Genomic DNA, 26966 nt, shown 5'->3' on the forward strand with positions numbered 1-26966 from the left:
ATGGGAGATAATAGAAGGGAGGCTTGAGAACGGAAGGGTTAAATGTGGACAAAAAAGGGCATGAGAAACAGAACCCAGAGAGAAAGGCAGTGTGAGGAAGACGAAGCTCGTGGTGGTAACATGGGAAACGGAAGGAACAAGGAATCAAGACTTCAGTTTATCAGAGAAAGAAAGCTGGAAGCATGTACTGTATAAGGAACCTGGTTATGTAGCTAGAAGAGAAAATACTAAAGCAGCAGTAGGGAAGGGGCAGAGAAAATGTGGGAAGAGGACGTTGAGGGTGAAGATATTTGGAGGCAAGGGATTAGCAGAGAGAAGAATTTAACAGACCACAGATAAGAAAACAGGAATGGAGGAAAAAGACAAAGTCAGTACCATTATAAATTCAGAACAAATGTATTGAAATGCACTGCAACAGATTTGATCATGTTTAGGGATGTAATGTTAAATTTAAAATAACACATACAAAATGCTGGAGAAACTCAGCAGATCAGGTAGCATCTATGGAAAGGAATAAAGAGTCAATGTTTTAGGCTGAGACCCTTCTTCAGGACAGGTCATAATGAAGTGTCTTGGCCCTAAACAACTCCAGCATTTTGTATGCGCTACTCTGGATTTCCAGCATCTGCGCAATCTCCTGTATTTCTATTTTCAAATTAAAATATCTTCTGTTGTGCATAATTAATGATGTTTATTATAGATATGAGATCACATAGCTATTGTTTATTATAAACAAAAATTATCAATATGAAAATGTAGTTTGAAAATAAAAGTCACCTTCTTAAATTTCAAAACCTTTAAGGGATGACTAAAACCGTATCTTCATACAGGCATCATGAGATCGACTAGTCAGTTTTTAATTAAAATTTACCCTTTTGTAACCTGATCACTCCATGCATTTTAAGTATTTTGTGCTTTTAAAACATTCAGTAAAATCAGACTAAAAATTGTTAATGAATTTCGCAATTATTATTCTCCTGCATGACATTCCAGTCTCTACGATTAAAGAAAAAATACTCCTGTCTGAAGAATACTATATAGATCTTTGAATTCCATTAAATGTGCTTCACAATGGTCAACAACTACAATTGTCTGTATTTTTCTGTTCTGAAACTCTCTTTAGTTTCAACATCTGACACAAAAATCATTATTTATTAAAACCAGAAACCTTAATGTACAACCATGGTTTGTGGAAACAGACACAGGATGAACAAAATGACTCCCACCTTTCAAACAGATGAACATGAATGACTCCAACCATATTTCTATTGTGAACATTTTCTGCTATAATTTATTCATGTAATTGTTGAGATATTCCCACAGAAGGTTGGCGACTTCACTATGAATAGTGAGAGCTCTATCAAAGGGTCACTGAATAGTAAAAGGCAATCTTCTATAGCACATCCATAAACTAAATTAAATGAAATCGATTTCAAGGTTCCAGACCACTAATAATAACTACACCTCACCTGCAATCAAATGAACAGCCAATACTATACAAAACACAATGTTGTAAAAATCCAAATGCTGATCTCTCCAATTGTTGCTTATGTCATAAAATCATCTCTTAAATAGCTAGAAGGATCTTCTAATTCAGGAGAAAAATACATATGATATTTGAGAGGAGTTAAAGATTATAAAATAAAAAGCTATCATTCATGACTTTAGGCTCTCCAAATGTTTTATAGCCAATATTGTGCATTTAAAGTAATAGGAATTGTTGAAGTTAAGATCCCAAGTACTGTAATGAAATTAAAGAGCTTAGTGAAGATGATTGAAACATATCTATCAGTCAGGAAGCCAGAAGAGTTCCTTTGCCACTCCTTGAATAGCATCATCATATCATCTACATCTTCCTAAATGGAGAGACGGTGCCCTGATTTAATCTATCATTTGGATGGTGGCATAATTGGAAGTGTAGAATTCTCCCAGGACATGCTGAGTTACACGAGTGGGTCTTTAAACCATGACTCAGATGCCGGTATGCAATTGCCATGATCAATGGTGGTGAGGCTACTTGTCCATGAACATGCCCATCTGCAAACTGCCGTAAGGTTGCTCAGAGAATGCAGGTCAATGTCTTGCCCCCTCACTATCCGCAAAATGCAGCTTACACTCAAACCTTTCTGCTGGCTTTTAAATACTGCTTCAAAAAGTCTCTGATATTGTGCTTGCAAACTTTGACAGTTCCATCCACTGTGCACCCATGGTAAGTAGAATACTGCCCATCTCCATCCCACTCGACACCACAAATCTCACAATAAGCTACCAAAAAATTATATTTTAAAGTATAATTTTTCTGGGGAAACAGTGAAAAAGCACATCGTTACCTGGCACCAGATTATCTTCACGTCCTTCTGACTCAAAATTATTTGTGTCAACAGTGGCAGAAAAGAATGTGTGAATGATTGCTGCTGACAGGACCCAGTAACACACTTCAACCAATCTGACTGATTGGTTCTGACCAACTTTAGTCTCATTCTCCAAACAACAGGATTGATTCTGACAAGCTACAATCCGAATCTTAAAATAATCTGATGTGTTTTGACAGCCTTCAATCCAATCATCTGATTGGTTGATGAGGAAAATACCTAATTTCTTTGAAACATTCTCATCTTAAAGCAATCATGATTGGCATATATGGCCATTGCATTGCAGTATTTTAACATACATATCTCCTTATTATGAGGTATCTTTACATACAAGGCAGCCTTCTGGACTTCATTTCAACAATTTACAATCATCAACGTTGCCTCCCCACCAAACCGATTTTTGACTCACTTTGTTTCTGTTCCTGTTCCATAATTACCTCCTTGAATTTGTCCAGCCTTCCAACATGTCACAAATCTTCCCTTTAGTTCTTTCTGCATTTTTCCCTATTCTTTTCTATTAAACCAGATCATCATCCAGTCCTGACCTGGCAAAGAAGTGGCAGATGGATTACAGCGTAGAGTGTCTATAGTCATTGACCCTTGATAGAAGCGACAAAAGCACAGACGATTTTCTAAACAGGCAGAAAATTTTTAAAAACTCCGAGGTGGAAAGGGTCTTGAGAGTCCTTGTGCAGGATTCCCTTAAGGTTAACTTGCAGACTGAGTCGTGGCAAGGAATGCAAATGCAATGTTGGCATTCATTTTGAAGGGACTAGAATATAAAAGCAAGGATTTAATGCTTACGCTTTAAGGCACCATTGAGGCCTCACTCGGAGTATCGTGTGCAATGTTCGGCTCCTCATCTAAGAAAAAATGTGCTGACATTGGAGAGAGTTCAGAGGAGGTTCACTAGAATGATTCTGGGAATTAAACAATTGTTGTATGAGAACCGTTTCATGGTTCAGGGCCTATACTTGCTGGAATTTAACAGAATCTCCTTGAAACTTATCCTATGTTGAAAGGCCGAGATAAAAGTGGATGTGGAAAAGATGTTCCCTATGGTGGGGAAGTCTAGGACCACAGAGTCAAGCCTTAGAATAAAGGGATGTACATTTAGAACAGAGGTAAGGAAGAATTTCTTTAGGCAGAGGGTGGTGAATCTGTGGAATTCGTTGCCACAGAATGGCTGTGGAGGCCATGTCATTGGATGTATCAAAGGCAGAGGTTGATAAGTTCTTACTCAGTGGGTGTAAAAGGTTACAGGGAAAAAGCAGGAGAATGCAGTTGAGAGGGAAATGGATCAGCCATGTTGAAATGGCACAGCAGAATTGAATGGCCAAATTGGCTATTTCTGCCCCCATTACTTATGGCGTTATGGTCTAACATGGAAGGCTATCGCTTTCTATCTCATCTGCTTCTGCGTAACGTGAATTACTTTTACAGTGCTCCTCTCTTTTTATTAACATATTATGGTTCCAGTGCTACTTGAATGTCATACGGTCAACTGATTAGAGATTAATTTTACTTGTCACATGTATAGCAAGCAAGTTTATTGGTGTAGCACTTTCCAAACACAAGGCAGTTCAAAGTGCTTTACATAGAACAAGGTATAAAAATCAAACAAATCTCAGAAAATATACAAGAATAAAATCACACAAAAATAGATATGATAAATAGAAGTTACAGTGCAGGAGAGTCTAATTAAAAGCTAAAGCAAAAAGAAAAGTTTTAAGCCTCCATTTAAAAGAGCTTAAAGTTGGGGCAGACTTCAGATCCTCTGGAAGGTTTTTCCAGATATGTGGAGCATAGGAACTAAACGCTGCTTCACCACATTTAGTTTTGACCTTGGGGTCAGTAAGCAGACCTGCCCCTAGCCAACCTGAGCGTTCGGGAAAGTTCATAATGCAGTAAAAGATCGGAGACGCATCTTGGCCCTAGACCATTCAATGGTTTATAAACAAGTGTAATATTTTAAAGTCAATCCTCTGATGGACAGGAAGCCAGTGCAGCAATCTGAGATCTACTTTCTTGGTCTTAGTGAGGACTCTAGAAGCAGCATTCTGAATGAGCAGCAGCTGTTTACAAGACCTGGGAAAACGCCATTACAGTAGTCAAGCCTACAAAAGATAAACGCATGGACGAGTTCTTCTGGATCTTGCTGAGACATAACCTCTTTAAATCTCACTATATTTCTAAGATGGTTGTAGGCTGACTTTGTAATTGTATTAATGTGACGTTAAAATTTAAGTCTGAGTCCATCACAACACCAAGGTTTCTGGCTTGGTTATGGTCTGTAACAACAGAAACAATGAAACATACATTGAAACGTGTCACTTGCATCAGTAACCAACAGAGTCTAAAGATGTGCTGGAGGCAGCCCGCAAGTGTGGTAATGGTTCTGCTGCCAACATAGCACGCCAACTGTTTACTGACCCTTAATTGCCCATACATCTACGGCATGCGGGAAGAAGCCAGAGCTCCAAGAAGGAACCCAAGCAGTCACGGGAGGAATGTACTAACTCCTCACAGGCTACAGTAAGAATTGAACCTTATTTGAAGATTGCTGTTTGCTGGCACTATAAAGCTTTGTGCCAACTGCTATATTATCATGAAGCTCCCAACACAAAGCATATCAAACAATAACAGGAAAAGTTGCAAAAACTCATTAGCCAGTCAGAAACTAGTGTCAATATTTTATATCCTTTATCAGAACTTTATCTACGACCAGCAAAAGTATTGATGCTGAAATTATTTCCATTATTTTCTGTCCCTTCTCTGTACGCTCTAGTGGTAAGGGGAAACAGCGTCCAGTACTACATAATTAATGTAATTCACAAATATCCTTCATCACAAGATAAGACTACGGGATTGTTTCAACAAACTATCATAAAATGAAAATTGCTCAGGAAATTGCTGACTGCTTCCACTGCATAATGTCTAAAATATTTCAACCAGCACTGATGTTGCTAATCTTGTAAGTAAATCCCATTTGGTAAAAACAATAATAATAATAGCCTCAACGGGAAATTTTATGTGTGTGTGTGCACTAGAAAAATATACCACGTGCAAGTTAATGGTGTGCTTTCAGTAGACAAAAAAGCAGGCTACTGCACTGGGAACCACTGCACTTCTTAAGTTAACACTTGATAAAATGGAACCAGCCAATCACCACCTAATCAATTGTACTTCCAGAATACTTCAACTTCAGTGCAGATATCTACAAAATCTCAAATATAGTACTACATTATTTAGATAATGGACTTACAATGATTGCTACATTGAACAACAAGCATGATTCAATTCATGAATTATTCATAAAAATGTACACAGGTCTGATGCATATTTAAAAACTTAGTGGACCAGAGCTTTTTGGTGGATCCATGAATTTTGCACTATGAGTTTTCACAGGGACCTTACCATTTCTTGGAGGATACTTTCTGATGTAGTTTCTGACCACTACTTCAAAGGAAAATGATAAACAGGAGGTAATCCTAACAGAATGGATTTCCTGTATTTAGAATTACTGGATTTTGGATGTTGAAAGGAAGTAGCACAAAGCAAGGCAGAGGACTTCCACATCAGGATTCACATAGAGGGTTCATGGCTTAGTCATTCCACATGAAGCAGTCAGTGTTTACAACGGGGCTTCCTCCACACCGTAAAAATCAAATGCAGATTATGTCACCAACTCCATGCAGACTGCCAGGCACCACTGAGTTTCCAACTGTCCACCACTTTAAATCAACACAATCAATTTACTGCACTGTTCAATGGAAGACTAACATAAACTAGAGAAACATCATCTTCAATCAGCCTTTCAAACCACTCGGAATTCAACACCTTCAGGTAACTTGCCTTCTTTGTTTGTAACAGAATGGACAAGGTCTCAAAAGGTGATCGATCCGTAATATTTACTCAGTATTTCTCTTCACAAATTAAGAATTCATTTTTTAAGTTATTAATATAGGAATGTACTGTGCAAGTAAATTACAAGTTTTACTGTTTCTCAGCAGAAAAACAAACCGCATACATAAACACGAGGAAATCTGCAGATGCTGGAAATTCAAGCAACACACATCAAAGTTTCTGGTGAATGCAGCAGGCCAGGCAGCATCTCTAGGAAGAGTTGACGATTCGGGCTGAGACCCCTCATCAGGACTAATTGAAAGAAGAGCTAGTAAGAGATTTGAAAGTGGGAGGGGAGGGGAAGATCCAAAATGATAGGAGAAGACAGGAGGGGGAGGGATGGAGCCAAGAGCTGGACAGTTGATTGGCAAAGGGGATACGAGAGGATATTGGGATAGGAGGCCTAGGGAGAAAGAAAAGGGGGAGGGGGGAAAACCCAGAGGATGGGCAAGGGGTATAGTGAGAGGGACAGAGAGAGAAAAAGGAGAGTGAGAAAAAGAATGTGTGTATATAAATAAGTAACGGATGGGGTACGAGGGGGAGGTGGGGCATTAGCGGAAGTTTAGGAAGTCAATGTTCATGCCATCAAGTTGGAGGCTACCCAGACGGAATATAAGGTGTTGTTCCTCCAACCTGAGTGTGGCTTCATCTTTACAGTAGAGGAGGCCGTAGATAGACATATCAGAATGGGAATGGGACGTGGAATTAAAATGTGTGGCCACTGGGAGATCCTGCTTTCTCTGGCGGACAGAGCGTAGGTGTTCAGCGAAACGATCTCCCAGTCTGCGTCGGGTCTCGTCAATATATAAAAGGCCACATCGGGAGCACCGGACGCAGTATATTACCCCAGCCAACTCACAGGTGAAGTGTCGCCTCACCTGGAAGGACTGTTTGGGGCCCTGAATGGTGGTAAGGGAGGAAGTGTAAGGGCATGTGTAGCACTTGTTCCGATTACAAGGATAAGTGCCGCCCCCTCCAACGGGATCCCACCGCTAAGCACATCTTTCCCTCCCCCCCCTCTGCTTTCTGCAGGGATCACTCCCTACGCAACTCCCTTGACCAGTCATTCCCCCCATCCCTCCCCACCGATCTCCCTCCTGGCACTTATCCTTGTAAGCAAGGGGAAAAGGCATGAAGACAAATTTGTTTTTTGGTGGATACAGTGTGCATTATAGACTTCACTGTTAAAATTCATGAAAAGTTTATGGAAAAACTAGTATTGTTCTACAAATAATAAGCATGTTTGAGTGCTTGCCTAATTGTTCACAAACATGTGGTTCATAAGTTGTGTTGTGCCTTAAAGTAACAAGGAAGGGAATATTTTCAAAGTGGTTTCAAAATTTATAGTTTTCAGAAAGAGAATTTGATTAAATTTTTCAATAAGCTTTCTTAATCGTAGATTTAATTTGGATACTTGCATGTGTTGCAATTAAAATCTTCTCCAGCATGTTGTAATTTAGCAAAGTATCTGCACAAGTAACACAGGGACTGTTTGCAGATAGGTTCTGAATATATTTCAGAAATTGTAACTTTTAATTGTGATTTAAGTGAAGGAAATGGAGACATCTCAAGTGGGAAACTAGAGCTAGGAAGATCAAGTAGGCATAGTGAGGGAATACAATCTAAAAGAAAACTAAGGGGAGTATTGGATGGAGAAAGACGTCTCCAAACATGGAAGCAAAATGCTCGTAATGCTCAGAAATGTAAAGTAATGGAAGAAAGCCTCATTTTTCTGGTTCACTACTTAGAGGTGTTGGGTAGATTGCAGAAAGACACAAGAGGAGATGGGGAAGAATCAAGGGCAATGACCATAATCTCAAAGGTTAGAGCAAGGGAGGGAATTTCATGTTTGGTTTCAGGGAAGCAGCAGAAATATGACCATCATTGGGGCAGTCATAATAATTAAGATTTTACCCCAGTGCAGTGATTAATCATCCCAGAATACTATCTGACCTGCAGTCTCCTTTGGTTCACAGTTTATATCCAATGAAGATGTCAATACATACTTCTGACTTCTAAAGCAAGTAATTTAGCAAATTCTCCAATGCAAACTAGTTTGGAAAAGGTACTCCACCATTTACAGCAAGGCCCAGCATGCCAGAAGTATCTCCAATAACCCGACATCTCCATGAGGATGGGTTCAGATCAAACCATCTCATTATGCCTCTAGAAAACTCATTTCCTGTCTATCTCAATAACTTGGGGTACATTCCATCAAACCCTTGGGGCATCAAATTCAGCATTCTGCAAGAGACTCAAAACAATCTCTTCCATTATTTCAAAATGCTCTAGCGTATTGGCATGCTCTACCCCAATTTCCCTGTCCTCCATTCACTTCTCCTTGGTAAGCATTGTCACAAAGTATGTATTTAAGGCCTTGATCACATTTTCCACCTCCAAGCACATGTTTGTCCCTTTATCCTTGAGTGACCCTACCCTCTCCCAAGTTATCCTCTTGCTCCTGATGTATGCATAGAATGTCTTAGCACTCTCTGCAATCCTACCTGCTGAAGACTTTTCATGGCCTACTCTGGCTCTCCTAATTCCCTTAATAGAACATAGAACAGTACAGCACAGGAACAGGCCACTCAGCCCACAATGTTGTGCTAAACCATCTAAAAGGCAAATCAAAAACACCCAAACACTAATCCTCCTACCTACACCATGTCCATATCCTTCTGTCTTCCTTAAATCCATGTGCCTATCCAAACATCTCTGTGACGAGAATACACATAAATTAAGATGTTAGCTGGCCTGGGCTGGCACCAGTGGGATCAACAGTTGGTCTGCCACCTGTCTTCAGGAGAAAGAGAGATAAAGAAAACAATGGAGCAGCATTTGGAGATGTTAATGAAGGGACGGGAGAGTTTAACGGAAGGAGACACGGTCTGAGAGCTGTCAAGATCGGCTCCCCCTTTGAACCCTGAACTGTTTGAAGTGATGGACAGGCGATACCCCGGCAGGGGGATAAAAAGGAACAGGTTCGCTAAGGCAAGACACACGACACCCGAGGTAACGAGATCCTGGAAGCGGTTCGTCTCCCACAAGTCGGTGGGAAGTTTTGGAAGGCCGGTTGCGGGACCAGGCCATAGATGCACAGGGTGGAAAGGCACGATCGGTGGGAACCTGGTGTGTGTCCGCCCTTGCCTGGGTGCCAGGTTCACCGCAGAGAAACGATCGTATCTGGAAACGGAGGGGTCACGGTCGGTGACCTCAGATGACATCACAAAGGGCTCGCACGAAAGCTGACTGCGAAGGTCTGTGTGGAAGCCGTTTTGAATATTCATTCATCTTGCTCTCTCTCTCCTCCCCCCCCCCCCCACTGTCCATCTCCCACGGCAGCGATTACTGCGAACTGAACTGAACTAAATTGAACTGAACTTTGCGTCACTTTGAAACTGGTCATCTACCATGAGACAACGATAGAGCTTGATTGATCCTGTTATCTTAATTCTGTGTACATGTGTGTTTATCATTGCTGAACTGTTGCATTTATTATCCTTTTGATTAGAGTACTGTGTTGCTTGTTTCTTTAATAAAACTTTCTTAGTTCTAGTAATCCAGACTCCAACTGAGTGATCCATTTCTGCTGGTTTGGCAACCCAGTCACGGGGTACGTAACATAAGTGGGGTTCTCATCCGCGATTTTGAACGCTAAATTTGGGACGGAGTAAATTGATTGGGTTAAAATTCCGGAAAGAAAGAAAAGACAAACAGCAGAAATGGAGGCTGAGGAATTTATAAAGGCGTCGACCTTGGAGGCATTAGAGGATGCCAGGAAATCGGAATTGGTAGCTGTGGCCAAACGGTTGAATCTTGCTAAGGGGAAGTCGACAATGAGGAGAGAGGAGATACACAGAGCTATCGTAGAGCACTATGTATCTAAAGGTGTGTTTCCCCAAGGCGAGCTGGAGGTGGTGTCTATTGAAAAACCTGCTGGAGACGTGGTACAGGTGCAGCTTGAAAAACTGAGACTCGAGCACGAGTTCCGGGTACGGCAGTTAGAACATGAAGAGAAGCAGTTAGAAAGGCGGGAGAAAGAGAAACAGTTAGAAAGGCAGGAGAAAGAGAAAGTGTTAGAAAGGCAGGAGAGAAAGAGAAAAAGAGAGAGAGAGAGAGAGAGAGAGAGAGAGAGAGAGAGAGAGAGAGAGAGTTGGAGAGAGACAGTTGGAGCGAGAGGAGAAACAGAGGGAAAGAGAATTCGAGCTGGAGAAGTTAAGGATAAGGGCAGAGCAGGGGCTCGTGCCGAACCAAGGTGGAGGGTTCCGGGCGACCCAGGAGGTTCTCCCATTTGACGATACCGACGTGGATTGGTACTTTCTCCATTTCGAAAAAGTTGCTACAAGTCAGGACTGGCCAAGGGATAAGTGGGCTGTTTTGCTTCAGAGTGTACTGAAAGAGAAAGCCCAACAAGCTTACTCAGCGTTGTCAGCAGAAGATGCCCAGAGGTATGATGTGGTAAAAGAGGCTATACTCAGGATTTATGAGTTGGTCCCGGAGGCATACCGGCAGAGGTTCTGGAATGCGAGGAAGCAGTGGGACCTCACGTATTTAGAGTTTGCCCGTGAGATGCAGACATATTGTGAGCGTTGGTGCGCCTCGAAGGGGGTAGAGGGGGATTATGACAGACTGCTACAGCTGATCCTGATTGAGTAGTTTAAAAGTTGTGTCCCTGAGGGTATGAGACCCCACCTAGATGAGAAAGAGGCAGCCACATTAGCCCCAACTGCTAAGTTAGCGGATGAGTATGCGTTGACGCATAAAATGAAGTTTGCCCCGAGTAAAGGCTACCAAGGACGGCGGGGAGAGTCTGCCAGAAAAGTCAGAAAGTAAGCTGGGGACTAATGAGAAGGATAAGGTAGACCGGGAGCAGTCTGGTAGGAAGTCTCCTGGGGTCGTCTGTTATAATTGCGGGAAAGTCGGACACTTTGCGTCCAGGTGCTTTGCCCCAAAGAAGGAGACGGGAAAAGGAAAAACGGCGATTTTGACTGGCTGTATCGAGCTGGTAAACGAACCGCTAGACAGGTCTGCCAAAGTTCAGGAAGGGCGCGAGAGGTTTATCTCGGCCGGATTGGTGTCAGTGAAGGAGGAGTTAAAACCAGTTCCAGTGCGGATCTGGAGAGACATGGGACCGTGTCAGTCACTGATACTGAAGAGTGTATTAGAGTTTAGCTCAGAGACCCAGACTGGGGAGGTCAAGGTCAAAGGTATTGGGGAAGGGACAGAGGCAGTCTCTTTGCACCAGATACACTTACAAAGCAACCTGGTCTCTGGACTAGTCACGATTGGGGTGAGGTCCGAATTACTGATGAAAGGCGTGGAAGTCTTGCTCGGTAATGACCTCGCCGGGGGAATCGTGTTCCCAGCAGTGAGATTGACAGGTCAGCCTGCCAGCATTGAGGCCCCGCCCATGGACTCACAGGTTCATCACGGGACTGCAGTATTAAATTTAGCTGAGATGTTTCTGCCAGCCTTGTACGAGAAGGGGGTAGAAAGTGAAAAGAAGGAGTGTAGTGAAACAAGAGTTAGTGAGGGAGCTGGGACAGACTTAGCATTAGCCAGGAAAGAATTTGTGCAGGCGCAGGAGCGAGACGAGGGGCTGATGGTTCTGGCAGGGACAACTCTCTCTGACGCAGAATTAACAAGGGAATTAGTAGGCTATTGTGTGGAGGAGGAAGTGCTAAGGAGGAAAGGGAGACCAAGTACCATACCCACAGATGCAGAATGGGGGGTGGTGCAAAAGAGTTATGGGGATGAGATTTTTAACCTGGCCCACAAGGTACCCCTCGGTGGACATGTTGAGGTGCTGGAGGAAACAGTTGGTGGAATCCTGAAGGAGGTTCACTGGCTGCACCGGAGGAAGGATGTTATTGATTATGGCCGACGCGAACTGAGACAGTCACAGGCTTTTGATATGCTAACAAACCTAGTCGGTGTTAGCGCGGAAATCAATGAAGCTAGGGTCCCCCTGATAAGAGAAAAAAACCATTTTGAAAAGATGAGTATGGTATCGACCAGATGGGAGAAGGCTATTGTTTTGGCCAGCTCTGCTGATAAAGTCTCTCCCTTAATCCCCGAACAAAGCGACTCTTTAGGAGAAGTAATTAAACGACTCGCACACGTGTGTTTGATTGTCCTGAGGCAATGCAAAGAACTGGGACGTTGGGTGGTGTTTGTTATACTAGGCCAGCCTAGCAAGCAACACCCAATAGAATGAGTAATTCAGTGACGAAAGGGCTGACGAACACAGAGGTGTGTATTGGCGATGTAATACGGCTGTCTGAAGCCAGCTTGATAGTGAACCTTGAAAAAAACGAGTTCGGCCACACGAAGGTCACTTGCCTGGGAATTGGGGTGACACAGGGGCAGCTGGTAGCGATACAAGCTAAAGTGCGGGCTATCTCTGACATCCCAACCCCAACAGACAAGAGGGCCCTCAGAAGGCTCTTGGAGATGGTGGGGTACTGTAGGAAGTTTCGCAATAACTCCGCGGTTACTACCCCTCCCCCTCCTACTAAGCCCTTGCGAGAGAAAACTAAGTCGGAATGGGACGACCCTTGTTATTGTGGTCCGGGACGAAACCCAATGAGAGGTTACATTGATCGCAATTCATCAGTGTTTTTGGCCACTATGAAGTTTGCTAAGTTGGAGCCTGGTCTAAGGGATTATTAATAACACATATAAAAGGAACAGAAAATGTGATGGCTAACTGTCTGTCAGGTGTTGACAACTTCAAGTTCGCTGTATTAGCCAAATAGCTGATAAAGATGTATATTTGTGTGTATCAAATAATGTATTCATGTTTGTAATTTTTACCCCAGTAAAAATCCTTAAAGGTGGGAAGTGTGACGAGAATACACATAAATTAAGATGTTAGCTGGCCTGGGCTGGCACCAGTGGGATCAGCAGTTGGTCTGCCACCTGTCTTCAGGAGAAAGAGAGATAAGGAAAACAATGGAGCAGCATTTGAAGATGTTAAAGAAGGGACGGGAGAGAGTAACGGAAGGACAGCTGTCGAGATCGGCTCCCCCTTTGAACCCTGAACTGTTTGAAGTGATGGACAGGCGATACCCCAGCAGGGGGATAAAAAGGGACAGGTTCGCTAAGGCAGGACACACACGACACCCGAGGTAACGAGACCCTGGAAGCAGTGCGTCTCTCACAAGTCGGTGGGAAGTTTTGGAAGGCCGGTTGCAGGACCAGGCCATAGACGCACAGGGTGGAAAGGCACAATCGGCGGGAACCTGGTGTGTGTCCACCCTTGCCTGGGTGCCAGGTTCACCGTAGGGAAACGATCGTATCTGGAAACGGAGGGGTCACAGTCGGTGACCTCAGATGACATCACAAAGGGCTCGCACGAAAGCTGACTGCGAAGAATATCGAAGGTCTGTGTGGAAGCCGTTTTGAATATTCATTCATCTTGCTCTCTCTCTCCTCCCCCCCCCCCCCCCCCCCACTGTCCATCTCCCACGGCAGCGATTACTGCGAACTGAACTGAACTAAATTGAACTGAACTTTGCGTCACTTTGGAACTGGTCATTTACCCCTAGACAACGACAGAGCTTGATTGATCCTGTTATCTTAATTCTGTGTACATGTGTGTTTATCATTGCTGAACTGTTGCATTTATTATCCTTTTGATTAGAGTACTGTGTTGCTTGTTTCTTTAATAAAACTTTCTTAGTTCTAGTAATCCAGACTCCAACTGAGTGATCCATTTCTGCTGGTTTGGCAACCCAGTTACGGGGTACGTAACATCTCTCAAAAGCCTCTAATATATTTTTCTCCACCACCATACCTGGAAGCACATTCTAGGCATCCAGGAGCCTCTGAGTAACAAAACTTAACCCTCACATCCCATTTGAACCCAACCCATCTCACCTTCAATGCTTGCCCTCTGGTATGAAAAATTTCAACTCTGTGTAACAGATACTCCTTGTCCACTATCTACACCTCTTTATAGTCTTGTAAACCTCCATCAGATCTCCCCTCAGCCTCTGACGCTCTAGAGAAAGCAACTCAAGCTTATCCAGCCTCTCATGATAGAACATGCCCTTCAAACCAGGCAACATCTTGGTAAACCTCTTCTGCACCCTCTCCAAAGCTTGAACATCCTTCCTATGGTAGGTCAACGAAAGCTGTATACAATACTCCAGAGGTGGCCAACCAGAGTTTTATAAGGGTTGCAACATAACTTCATAACTTTTGAACTCAATGCATCGACCAATAAAAGCAAGCATTCCATAAGCCTTTTTAACCACCTTATCAACCTGTGTTGTCACTTTCAAGGAGCTGTGAACTTGGATCCCAAGATCTCTCTGCTCAGCAACACTGTTAAGGAACTTGCCCATTACAGTGTACTGTCTCCTTGCCTTTGCACTACCAAAGTGCAACACCTCATACTTATCTGGGTTAAATGCCATCTGCCATTTCTCAGCCCACATCTACAACGAACCTATATCAGGCTATATTATTTGCCAGTCTTCTACACTATCCATAGCTCCACCAATCTTGGTATCATCCACAAACTTACTAACCCACCCTTCTACGTTTTCATCCAGGTCATTTATTTACATCACAGACCGCAGAGGTCCCAGCACAGATCCCTGTGGAACTCCACTAATTATAGACCTCCAGCTTGAGTAAGTCCCTCCAACCTCTACCCTCTATTAAGCACAAGCCAGTTCTGAATCAAACAGCCAATTCACTGCAGACTCCATGCATCTTCAGCTTCTGGACTAGCATCTGATGAGGAACTTTGTCAAATGCCTTACTAAAATCCATGTAGACAACATCCAATGCTCTACTCTCATTGATCTCTCTTGTCACCTTGTTAAAAAAAACTCAATCAACTTGGTAAGGAATGACCTGTCACGCACAAAGCCGTGCTGGCTCTCCCTAATTAGGCCACGGGCTTCCAAATGCTCATACATATTATCCCGAAGAGTTTTCTCCAGCAATTTCCCTGCAACTGACATGAGATTCACTGGGCTATAGTTCCAGAGATTTTCCCTTGTTCCCTTCTTAATTAGAGGTACAACATCAGCCACTCACCAGTCCTCGGAGACCTCGTCTGCGGCTAGAGAGGGCACAGAGATACTGGGCAAGGGCCCAGCGGTCTTGTCTCTTGTCTCCTTCAATAACCTGAGATAAATCCCATCAGGCCTTAGGAATTATCCACCTTAATACTCATTAAGAGGCCCAACACTTCCTCCTCCTTGACTTCTAAATACCCTAACATAGTTATACACTCAGTACTGACCTACTGGTCCTCCATAGCCTTTTCCTTGGTAAATACTTCTTAAGTTCTTTTCTACCTTCTTTATAATTCTCAAGGGTTTTGTTTGATTTTAGCTTCCTCAATCTTGCATACCATTTCTGTTCTTGACTAAATTCACCACCTCTCATTTTTCTTGTCTTTCCATCCTTGTCCTTCCTTCTAACTGAAACATAACTGTCCTATAACTTGTGCAATCTCCACATGTCAGATGCAGATTTGCCCAAATATGGTTGCTCTCAATTAACTCTCCCTAGTTCCTGCTTAATACTCTTGTAATTTGCTTGGTCCTAAATCAGTACTCTTGCGCAAGGCCCATATTCATTTGGGTTATAGCTATCTTAAAACAAAGGAGCTATGATCATGTTTCCTAGATTCACCTCACTGAAAGCTCAGTCAGCTGGCTAGACTCATTTTTCAATACCAGATCCAGTATGGCCCCTCTTCTCAATGAATTTTCTACATACAGATTTAAGAAACATCCTGGATTAACTTAAAAATCTGTCTGTAATGGAGAAGTTGAAGCCACCCACAACAAGAAGCCTGGTGGTTTTGCTCTTTCCCTAATCAGCCTGCGTATCTGTTGCTTCACGTCCCAGTGGCTATTGAGGTCTGTAATATAATGCATCTTTACAACGTAATGTTTAAGAGTGCATGCATTTATTTCTGTTTCTATTCATTTCTGTTTCTACATCTTCTGAGTGCAGATGTGACACTGCCCCTGGTTAATTGTATAACTCCCTCCCACCTTTTAATTCTCTCCTCACCTTTTCTAAAACACCAAAACCCTGGAAGATCAAGCATCCCGTGCTGCCCCTCTCTCAATCAAGTCTCTGTAATGGCCACAACATCATAGTTCCATGTACTAATTCATTCTCTTAGTTCTTCACCTTTCATACTCTCAGTTCTTCATCTTTCATACTCCTAGCACAGAAATCAACACACTTTAACCCATTTGTCTCATCATTGCTCATGCCTCTTCTTCCTTATGATACTTATCTTGCTCTCTGCTTTCTGACCTGGTGCTCTGGTTCCCATCCCCATGTCAAACAATCTCTCCCCATCAGGATATTGGTTCCACTCCAGTTAAAGTTCAGAAGAGGTAGGTCAGGTGGGAGATATCTGCCACTAAGAATAAGTATTTCACTTCAGTGAATCTACCTGAAGCAGGTTCCCAGGCCAAACTCCATATGCTGTTACCTGCTCAGACAGGTTTTCTAAATTATAATGAATCTTCACTGCAAAAGCTTATTTCTGCATGAGTGCCAAACACTGTCCACAGGGCACACACATGCATAAAAACTAGACAACTAGCAACCAGAAGTGTACATACAACATCAGATACTGCTGCTCTCTTTATGTTAGGTATATGGAGGACAAAGAATGAAAATTATGGATTTTGTGGATGGCCCATTAGATTCCAGGTCATCCAAGAGTAAAGAAAAACTACAGGTACTAGATAAATTGCAATAGTAACAAGATAATGCTGGAAATACTCAGCAGAGCAGGCAGCATCTGTGAAGAACGAAACAGAGTTAATGTTTCAAGTTGATGACCTCTCATCTGAACATGCACCATCAGTTCATACTTCATGAGGGATTTTCTGATAAAGTTATATCTTAACTCCGCACAAAAATTTCAGGTCAGAGACCAGTAAAATGAAGGTAGATGTTTTAAATGCTGGGCACGTGGCCAAGTGGTTAAGGTATTGGACTAGCGACCCGAAGATCGTGAGTTTGAGTCCCAGCCGAGGGAACGTGTTGTGTCCTTGAGTAAGGCACTTAATCACACATTGCTCTGCGACGACACTGATGCCAAGCTGTATACGTCCTAATGCTCTTCCCTTGGACAACATGAGTGTCGTGGAGAGGGGAAACTTCAGCATGGGAAACTGCTGGTCTTCCATACAACCTTGCCCAGGCCTACGAGAGTGAAGACTTTCCAGGTGCAGATCCATGGTCTTGCAAGACCAACAGATGCCTTTATCTTTATTTATGTTTTAAATACAATATTCAAGTAAAATTCTCCTATAAATGATTTGGCTACTCACCCAACATGATCTCATTAGAACAATATTAATAAACAACTGCATCCAGCTTTAAAATTTTTAATCATTCATGCTATTTTAAAAACCTATTGGGAAAACAATGATTTTTTCAGATCATGTCAACATAACATTTTTTTTCAAATATCAAAGCCCCATTTTCATAATTGAAATAGTACCTTGGTCCATGTGTCGGCCAGTGTTCCAGTTCCTGAAATAGTCATCCTGAAAAAAGAAGAGTGATTACAATACTTCAATCTGTTTCTGGGTTAATAATGTTTTAACCTTGTGATTAAATAATGACAAGTACAATTTAAAAGAAGTACAAACCTCAACTTCCTACAAAGGCAAGCATGAGAAACAAGAGAGAAAGAATTAAATAATAAACTTGAAAATAAACTTGGTCAAAAATATAAACAAAACATAATTATGTCTAAGTTCCATTCTAAAATTTCACATCAATGTCATTTACAAGTCACAGAAATACCACCATATCTTAAGCACACACTACTCCATGACATTAGACGCGGTACAGAAAAACATTAAGATGCCAGACTAACTTATTCTCCAATTTCATAACCAATGTTTTTAGATCAATGAAAAGTAAAACAACTCAGCAATAGGGGCACAAGTAATTTGAATTGCTTGTATGACTGATATTTCATTATTCCTTTTTTTACTTACTTACATATTTAATGTCTTATTTTGAAATTAGTTAGGACGGTCTTTCCAATTAAACTCATTTTTTAAAAAAATTATCACACTATGGTCATTTGCTTTAAGTAAGCAAGCAATAAGAATTTGAGATTAAGAGTTCTGACTTTTTTATTAATATAGACTATATAAAAAGAAACTGATAGGCAAGTCCTATTTGCATGATGAATAGCAAGCCTCCATCCCCAATATTTATAAACACAAACACGAGAAAATCTGCAAATGCTGGAAATTCAAGCAACACACACAAAATGCTGGTGGAACATAGCAGGCCAGGCAGCATCTATTGGAAGAGGTAGAGTCGATGTTTCCGGCCGAGACTCTTCATCCCTCCCACTTTCAAATCTCTTACTATCTCTTCTTTCAGTTAGTCCTGACAAAGGGTCTCGACCCGAAACGTCGACTGTACCTCTTCCTATAGATGCTGCCTAGCCTGCTGCACTCCACCAGCATTTTGTGTGTGTGTTGCCAATATTTATAACATATTCTTTCTTTTAAAAGTAAACAAACTATGCATTCATCCTTCTCTGTATTTTTTTTAACTACTATCCTAAAGGCATTCTCCAAGGGTGTTTGTTGATTTCAGTTTTTTTTTCTGTAGTTTTTTTCAAATGTGCTGCTTAATCAGGTATCAGGGACAAAAATCAAAGTATGATATGATCTTGTTCTTATCAAAAATCCAGGATAACTTGTTGAAGTTATTGGAGAAGATAAACCATTCCTAAATTGTACTCCCAAATGAAATTGTAATACTTTTATTCTGGCACAGGTCAGTTGGCATTAGGCCTTTCTGCTCCCTGTAGTGCAATTATTTAAGTCAAATGCTCGAGAAATTATACTGAACTACAAAAGGAATAATATTCAGTATAAATTCCACCTATACAACATCTCTTCTCCAAGTGAAACTGGCTTTTAAAATGCATGCAGAGGTTCCCAGTGAATAAATACAATGGAATGAATTTTATGCAAATTAAATAGCAGTCAAACCAGTTTGGAAAGTGCTTCAACATACCAGGCATCAAACTAGGTCAAATCCATCAAACTCCCTTTCTAATGATACTTTGGGACAACCTTCAAAGTATGTACTGCAGAAGTTCAACAAGGTAGTTTACTACCATCCTTTCAAGGGCAATTATAGATGGGGATTTGGTTTTTCGCTAGTAATGCCACATTTCATGAATAAATTAGAGAAAACCTATTTGAATACTATTTTCACAAAAACTAATAATAAACAGTTGAAATGGAGTCTTCTTGTTCCTTGAAATCTCATTTGAGCCATATAATTTTAAAGAAGGTACTTTGTTTAAAACCAAGATCAAATGACTACCAATATCACAATGCATTCCGTGCATACTTACTACAATTTTTTTATATATGTGACTAGTAAAAGAATAGAAATGAGAAAATCTTTCATTTTCATCAATCCAGAACAGATCCACAGTCCACACTGCTTCCCGAACGGTTTGAGGAATTTTCCCTCTCTAGAAGTCTCGTCACTGATATACAACAAATTCTTTGCCCATTTGTTTACCTTTTTATTTTGGCAGAATTAATTTGGCATGGACCAGATGGGCCAAAATGTACGTTACTTTGCTGTAGTATTCTATGACTTGACAATTCAAAGCTGGTAAGTCAGCTACCCTGTTACATATCAAAACAACAGGCAACTCTCAGCAGAGCAGGAAGCCCTTCTTCAATCTGAAAGATGAATTATCTTTCCTTTCCATAGATGTTGTCTGACTTGCTGTCTTTTGAGCACTTTGCTTTTATTTCTGACTTCCAGCATCTGTAGTTGACGGTTTTCAATTTCTGCTGTAGATTGCTGCAGTAACCAGAGTGAACAGGATATAGTCACATTAACACACTCTTCCATGTATGTAAAAGTTACAAAACACAAGTGCCAGGTAATGATCAGCTCCAGCAAGAGAATCTACCCACCAACCTTTGATATTCGACAGTATTATCATCACTGAGTTCCCTTCCGCAATACCTTATCATTCATCAATGAAGACAGAGTCGAGTGGATAAACCAGAAATGCTATGAATATATATCTAAGTTAGATACATCTTGCAGTAAATGAGTCACTGGCGGAGTTAAGATGGTACCGGCAGGGTGGGGGGGGGTGTGCATATACACATACATAGATATACACATGCACACACATGGTGGGGGAGAGTTTGTTGCTGTAGATTCTTGAGTCAGAACTGGGTGGGGGGGGCGGGTGTGGAAACAGCAATGTGCCAGACTTTAATGTTGCAACCAGCAAACTGTTTTTTTTTGGTTTGTTAGTTTCCCCTCATGGTGTGACACCTCTCTGTCCCTTTATTAGGGGGATAGAGAGAGCCTCTGGCAGTTTAAGTCGGGTGAATGGTTACCTTTGTTGTACGGCAGATGATGGTCTCTCCTTGGGGGATTTGCTGTTGCTTGCCTGGTTGGTGTTGGGTGCTGATGTTTCCTGCTGAAATAAGTGTGGGAGGGGGAAGTTGAATACTTTGCTGTTACTTGTGCATGGGAGGGAGGAGAAGAGGGCTTTGGGGTTCTGGCATTTTTACTATTGATTTTTCTTTGGGATACCCTTCTGTTTTTGTGGATTTCTGCGAAGAGCAAGAATTTCAGGTTGTATATTGTATACATACTCTGATATTAAATGGAACTATTTGAACTGGCACTATCACAGAACACTTGCTTGAATGAGGGTAATTCTACAACACGCAAAAGCACCCAGTATAAAGTTGCTCTCACAATTGACACCCCGATTACAACCATAAACTTGCATTCCCTGCATTTCAAGTGAACTGCACCAGTCGTGTTTACCAGTAGAAGTTACGCAAAGTTACTTGCCAAGATTACTGCTACAGCACCCTCCAAATCAAAACATTAACAATAAGGAGAGCACAGGGATGCCACCAGCTCTTCAGGTTGCACACCATCCTGAGGAGGAAATTTACCAACTTTGTTTTGGTACTCTGTCTTAATCCCAGAGCTCCTTATATACAGTAATAGCAATTCAGGAGTGCTGACTCCGGGATTGTTGCGGTTGAAGGCAGCAATTTGTTGCTACCTTATCAAGATTAGAACATTAGAAATAGGATTTAAATGGTTACTCTTCAGTAATGTCAACATCGTGCAAATGAGTGATAATATCAGCATTATAATGGCTTTCCTGGGTTATTCATTTCAGACCATGGCTTGAGCACTTCAGTTTCATAGTACTGATGTCTCCATCTGACTGAGAGAAAAGACATTCTTAAAACCAATCTAAACAGCAATGTTAACTTTGGGGTATTTGCATCTTCCAGAGCCAACAGCAAATCCCACGTTTCACCTTGGACAGTTAGCATGGCAAGTGGTCAGATGAGATAGAGGAGAGCAAACAGTAGTGTGGGCAACATGGTGTTGCAAGTACAGATGGATATATTGCCAGCTGAAATATGTTAAACAATAGGTCTGACATCACAATTCAAATATATTTAACCTTCATGTTTATTTCTTTGTTAATTGTTAAAAATCTAAATGCAATACATTGATTGTTGATGTTGTTCCTTTCCATGCTCCGTGGCACACCTGGCAGCAATCTTGCTGTTTCTTTAGCACTTTTGTCTGTTTTGTTTTATGAAGCTAAGTTGCTAGCTCGATGCTCAACCCAGCACGGACAGAAAGCGTGCAAGGAGCTGGCCAGATTCAAACCCAGGACCACTCGCCTGGAAGTCTGGTGCAGATGTCACTACAACACCTACCATTTAATACATATAAATTAGCCTATGAATAAACGATGCACTATTTTGTCAAATTTGAAATTATTTCACTACTTTTAATGCTAGATACCAATCTTTTTCCAGAAAGATTAAGTAATGCTCACAACACCCCAGAAACTCAAAACTAGCTTACGAGTGCTTAAATTTATGAGAATATCATGAATAAAGAGCTTGACTTATATCTATATCACCCCTTTCATGACCTCAAGATCTCTCCAACCACTTGACAAACATTAAATAACTTACAGTGTAGTCACTATTAAAATGCAAGAAACATTAATGTTTGATTAATTATTCAATTGTGAGACACTCTGATGAAACTTCTGCACACTTCAAAAACAAGGGTTTCACCACTCCTGAACTTCATGCTTCATCTGCAACACAGGTGTCAAAGTATTATGTACAAATATTGTTTTGCTCAGGACTCTGATGATGATACAGAACATCGTAATAAAATCGATACTTTTGAGCAGTCATTAAGTCTGTATTGTCAATATCAAAACTAGACCTGAACTTTCATAAGACTGAAGTGGTAATTTTAGCTGGTTCTGAGGTATGAAAAGAACGTAATGAGAGTTGAATTGTTAGTCAATCATGCTTTCTTCAATAGAATGGGCCATGTCTCACAAAATCATTCAGAGGAACATTACTTTGAGTAGCAATTAAATCTAAAAAGGTGATTTAATTCTTTATCTACAAAGAAAATATTACTACATCAGAGGGTGTGCAAAAACTCTGGAGACAATCCACTCTAAACATATATGTTTTCTTATTCATCCATCACCAAACATCAGTTCACTCGATAAAAGTGCAAAACAATTTACACAATTGGTAAAGCAGCTGCAGAAGCCTCATAACTGCAAATTAGAAAATGAGAAATTGGGCCAGATTAGCTAACCCACTCTTACACCCTCCTTGTCCTTACCCAACCACCAAGCAGTCAGCTTATCTGGTGAATACTACGAATATCAGACTTTCACTGAATAACAGGTGATCAATCCTCATACTCACTGATCATTTATATTTCAAAGTTTATACAGACAGAGCTGAGGGAGAGAAGCCAACAAGTTTAGTAATACACTTCCTTACTGCCAAAATATTTCCTTGTGTGGCACAAACTTCTTCCTGAGTATTACCACCATATCCAAGGCAAAACACACTGCCTTTCCAGTCGAACAGCTCATTTTTCTCAAGTTAGTATGTCCGCATTTGGAAGACTATGGTATTGTTGACAGTGAAGAACAATCTACCAAATATTCCATTCTGTGATATGTATACATTGACATTATCCCATATGATAATGTAAAGTCACAAAACAGATTATCTAGCCTTACGTTGTATTCAGAGATGAAGTATTACATGAGTAATGTCAAGGGCTGGTTGAGGAATCAGAAAAAAAAAGCATTAAATGATTTTAGCAGATAGATGAAAATAAAAGCTTAAGTTTTGACAGCAGGCTGTTAAACGGTGTAATCTGAAATCAAGGGTATAGTTCTTAAGCTTTCCACACACACTATTATGAGCAAGAGACTCTGTACTTGGCACCTCTCAAAGTCAGAGACCCCAGTCAGATTCAATAATCAAGGGCACAAATAAGATGTTAGTAATGCTTGGATCATCAGGATCAGAGCCTGTCTGCTCTTGTGAATGCTGGAAGATTTATATTTGTATGGGAGCTTGGTTACATGGTGATGGACTAGATAATGGAGAGACTGAAAGGTCATTGGCAAATACCTTCAGCCAACCATCCACCCTCCAACCCAAAATGCCGTAATAGCTACAACTGTAACTGAAAGTTAGAGAATCAGACAATCTAGCCTTTTGTCCATCCAATAAGCATATTCCAGTGACCTTTCAAATAGTCTACATTTATATTAATATAAAATCTCAAGAGGCTATATTAAGAGCATATTTTTGTCTCAATTTTTCAAAGTACTTTTTTAAACATTCCTAGTAACAATTACAGGATAATCTAAATGTAGTTGTTCTCATCGATCAACTTTAATACCACTTCAGTGTGGAGATCAAGAAAAATAAATATTGTGGCTATGTCTAGTGACATGAAATGTTAAGCTGAGACAGACACAACAATTCTTTGTTAAAGCAGCCGTGGATGAGTGTGTCTCCATGAAATCATTTAAGGGTTTCCACAATCGGAAGCCCTGGATGAACAATGAAATCTGGAATCTGCTAACAGCCAGATCAGAGGTATTCAAGTCTCAAGATCAAGAATGCTACAAGAGGTTCAGGAGTGTTCTCTGGAAAGCCATCTCTCAGACAAAGTGCTGATTCCAGACTAGACTGCAATCAACAAAGGATGTTCAACAGCCGTGGCAGGAATTGAAGGCCATAACCTCCTGCAAAGTTAAATCCTGTATAGCCCCCAGTAAGCCTCAGGTTCGCTCAGCTCACTTTCGTCTAGGGGGAGCAGCCTCTGGCCCCGCCAAACTGGGTAATCAAGTTTGTGTGGGTGCTGTGTGATGTACCCCACCACGCCAAATAACAGACAATATACCATATGTGATTAAATGATTACACTTTATAGATCTTAGTGGAACCATGTAATTAATAGAGATAAGATATAAAAGGAAAGTAAAAGGCACCAAACTTATCAAAGTTCAACCACTTCATGCACAACAGTTGGAGCTCAATTAACGGAGTCTTCTTTCCACCATTCGATCCCCTCTGATCCCCTCCCCCACCCCGACCTGCCACCTGGGACCAACCACGGTGGTCGACAAGATGTTCCACACCAGTCTGTCTTCATCTCCTCTCCTCACCAAAGACCCTAGGCCTCGGACTCCCGCTTGGGGTCCGTCCCGCCGCCCAGCTTACAGCATCGCGTCTCCTCTCTCTGTCCCCATCGCCGTCTGCCCCAAAGCCCACGAAAAGCAATAGCTTACAGACACACAAGAAAGAATAACATCTATCCTAATTGGTTAGCAAATGAATACATTGCTCTTATCAGTAATATAACCCAAACAAGCTGCGAAAGAGAAGCACTTTCTCAGCAGTTAACATAACAAAGAAGCCATTTTATTCTAACATAACAAAGAAGCCATTTTCATTAGCCTTAGCAGTAACATAAAAGACGAACCCCTTAGAAGAAACCCCTTACACTTGTGACATAGGGAACAGCAGAACTTTACTTCCAGGTGAGGTCAATGGGCAATGCCTTCTATGCTTGCTTTGATCACCAGAACAGGAGGGCCGTGTCTCCTGATGATCGTTTGGTCTCAGTATCTGAAGATGATGTGCGGTTTGTCTTCAAGACAGAGTATCTAAGAAAAACATCTGGTCCAGATGGAGTACATAGCTGAATACTGAAGACCTGTGCCGACTAACTCTATGATGTATTCATGGATATTCATGGACAGAGAATCCAGGATGGTTTGTTGCCTCCCAGGTGCCAGGGTCAAGGATGTCTCTGATCGATTGCATGACATTCTGAAGTGGGAGGGTGACCAGCCAGATGTCGTGGTGCACATCGGTACCAATGACATAGCAAGGAAGAGTGAGGAGGTCCTGCAGAGTGAGTATAGAGAGCTTGGTAGGAAGCTGAAAAGCAGGACCTCAAGGGTGGTCATCTCAGGATTGCTACCTGTGCTAGGTGCCAGTGAGGGTATGAATAGGATGCTCTGGAGGATGAACAAGTGGCTAAGGAACTGGTGTAGGGGGCAGGGTTTCAGATTTCAGGATCATTGGGACCTCTTCTGGGGCAGGTGGGACCTGTACAAGAGAGACGGGTTACACTTGAACTACAAGGGGACCAATATCCTTTCAGGGAGGTTTGATAGTGCTATTGGGGAGGCTTTAAACTAGATTTGCAGGGGGATGGGAACCAGAGTGCCAGAGCTGACAGTGTGGCTGGGGTGAAAATAAATGTTGAAAGTTCAAGCAAATCTGCTGATAGAAAGGTTGTGAGTGGTGGTAAAAATCTTCTGAGGTGTATATATTGCAATGCTAGGAGTATTGCGGGGAAGGCGGATGAGTTGAGGGCGTGGATTGACACGTGGAATTATGACGTTATAGCAATTAGTGAAACTTGGCTACAGGAGGGGCAGGACTGGCAGCTTAATATTCAAAGGTTTCGATGTTACAGATGTGATCGAGGCAGAGGAATGAAAGGTGGGGGAGTAGCATTGCTTGTTAGGAAAAATATTACAGCAGTGCTCAGGCAGGACAGATCAGAGGGCTTGTCTACTGAGTCCTTATGGGTGGAGCTGAGAAACAGGAAAGGTATGGCCACATTAGTGGGATTGTATTACAGACCACCCAACAGTCAACGAGACTTGGAAGAGCAAATCTGCAGAGAGATAGCAGGCAACTGCAGGAAACATAAAGTTGTGGTGGTAGGGGATTTTAATTTTCCATACATTGATTGGGACTCCCATACTGCTAGGGGTCTAGATGGTTTAGAGTTTGTAAAATGTGTTCAGGGAAGTTTTCTAACTCAATATATAGAGGTACCAACTAGAGGGGATGCAATATTGGATCTCCTGTTAGGAAACGAGTTAGGACAAGTGACGGAAATCTGTGTAGGGGAGCACTTTGGTTCCAGTGATCATAACAACATTAGTTTCAATTTGATCATGGACAAGGATAGATCTGGTCCTAGGGTTGAGGTTCTGAACTGGAAGAAGGCCAAATTTGAAGAAATGAGAAAGGATCTAAAAAGCGTGGATTGGGACAGGTTGTTCTCTGGCAAAGATGTGATTGGTATGTGGGAAGCCTTCAAAGGGGAAATTTTGAGAGTGCAGAGTTTGTATGTTCCTGTCAGGATTAAAGGCAAATTGAATAGGAATAAGGAACCTTGGTTCTCAAGGGATATTGCAACTCTGATAAAGAAGAAGAGGGAGCTGTATGAAATGTATAGGAAACAGGGAGTAAATCAGGT

General features: G+C 41.6%; 1 protein-coding gene across 6 annotated transcripts in view; it reads right to left on the reverse strand.

Moving 5' to 3' along the window:
- spock3 (SPARC (osteonectin), cwcv and kazal like domains proteoglycan 3) overlaps positions 1-26966 on the reverse strand; it is a 502312-nt gene that overhangs the window by 302165 nt on the left and 173181 nt on the right. For all 6 annotated transcript variants that reach the window (XM_072255937.1, XM_072255936.1, XM_072255935.1 and 3 more), the window contains exon 3: positions 17779-17824. In XM_072255937.1, the coding sequence (XP_072112038.1) occupies positions 17779-17824 (46 nt within the window). The remainder of the gene's footprint in view (positions 1-17778; positions 17825-26966) is intronic.

This window comes from Mobula birostris, chromosome 4 (assembly GCF_030028105.1).
Source record: "Mobula birostris isolate sMobBir1 chromosome 4, sMobBir1.hap1, whole genome shotgun sequence".
Classification (NCBI taxonomy): Eukaryota; Metazoa; Chordata; class Chondrichthyes; order Myliobatiformes; family Myliobatidae; genus Mobula; species Mobula birostris.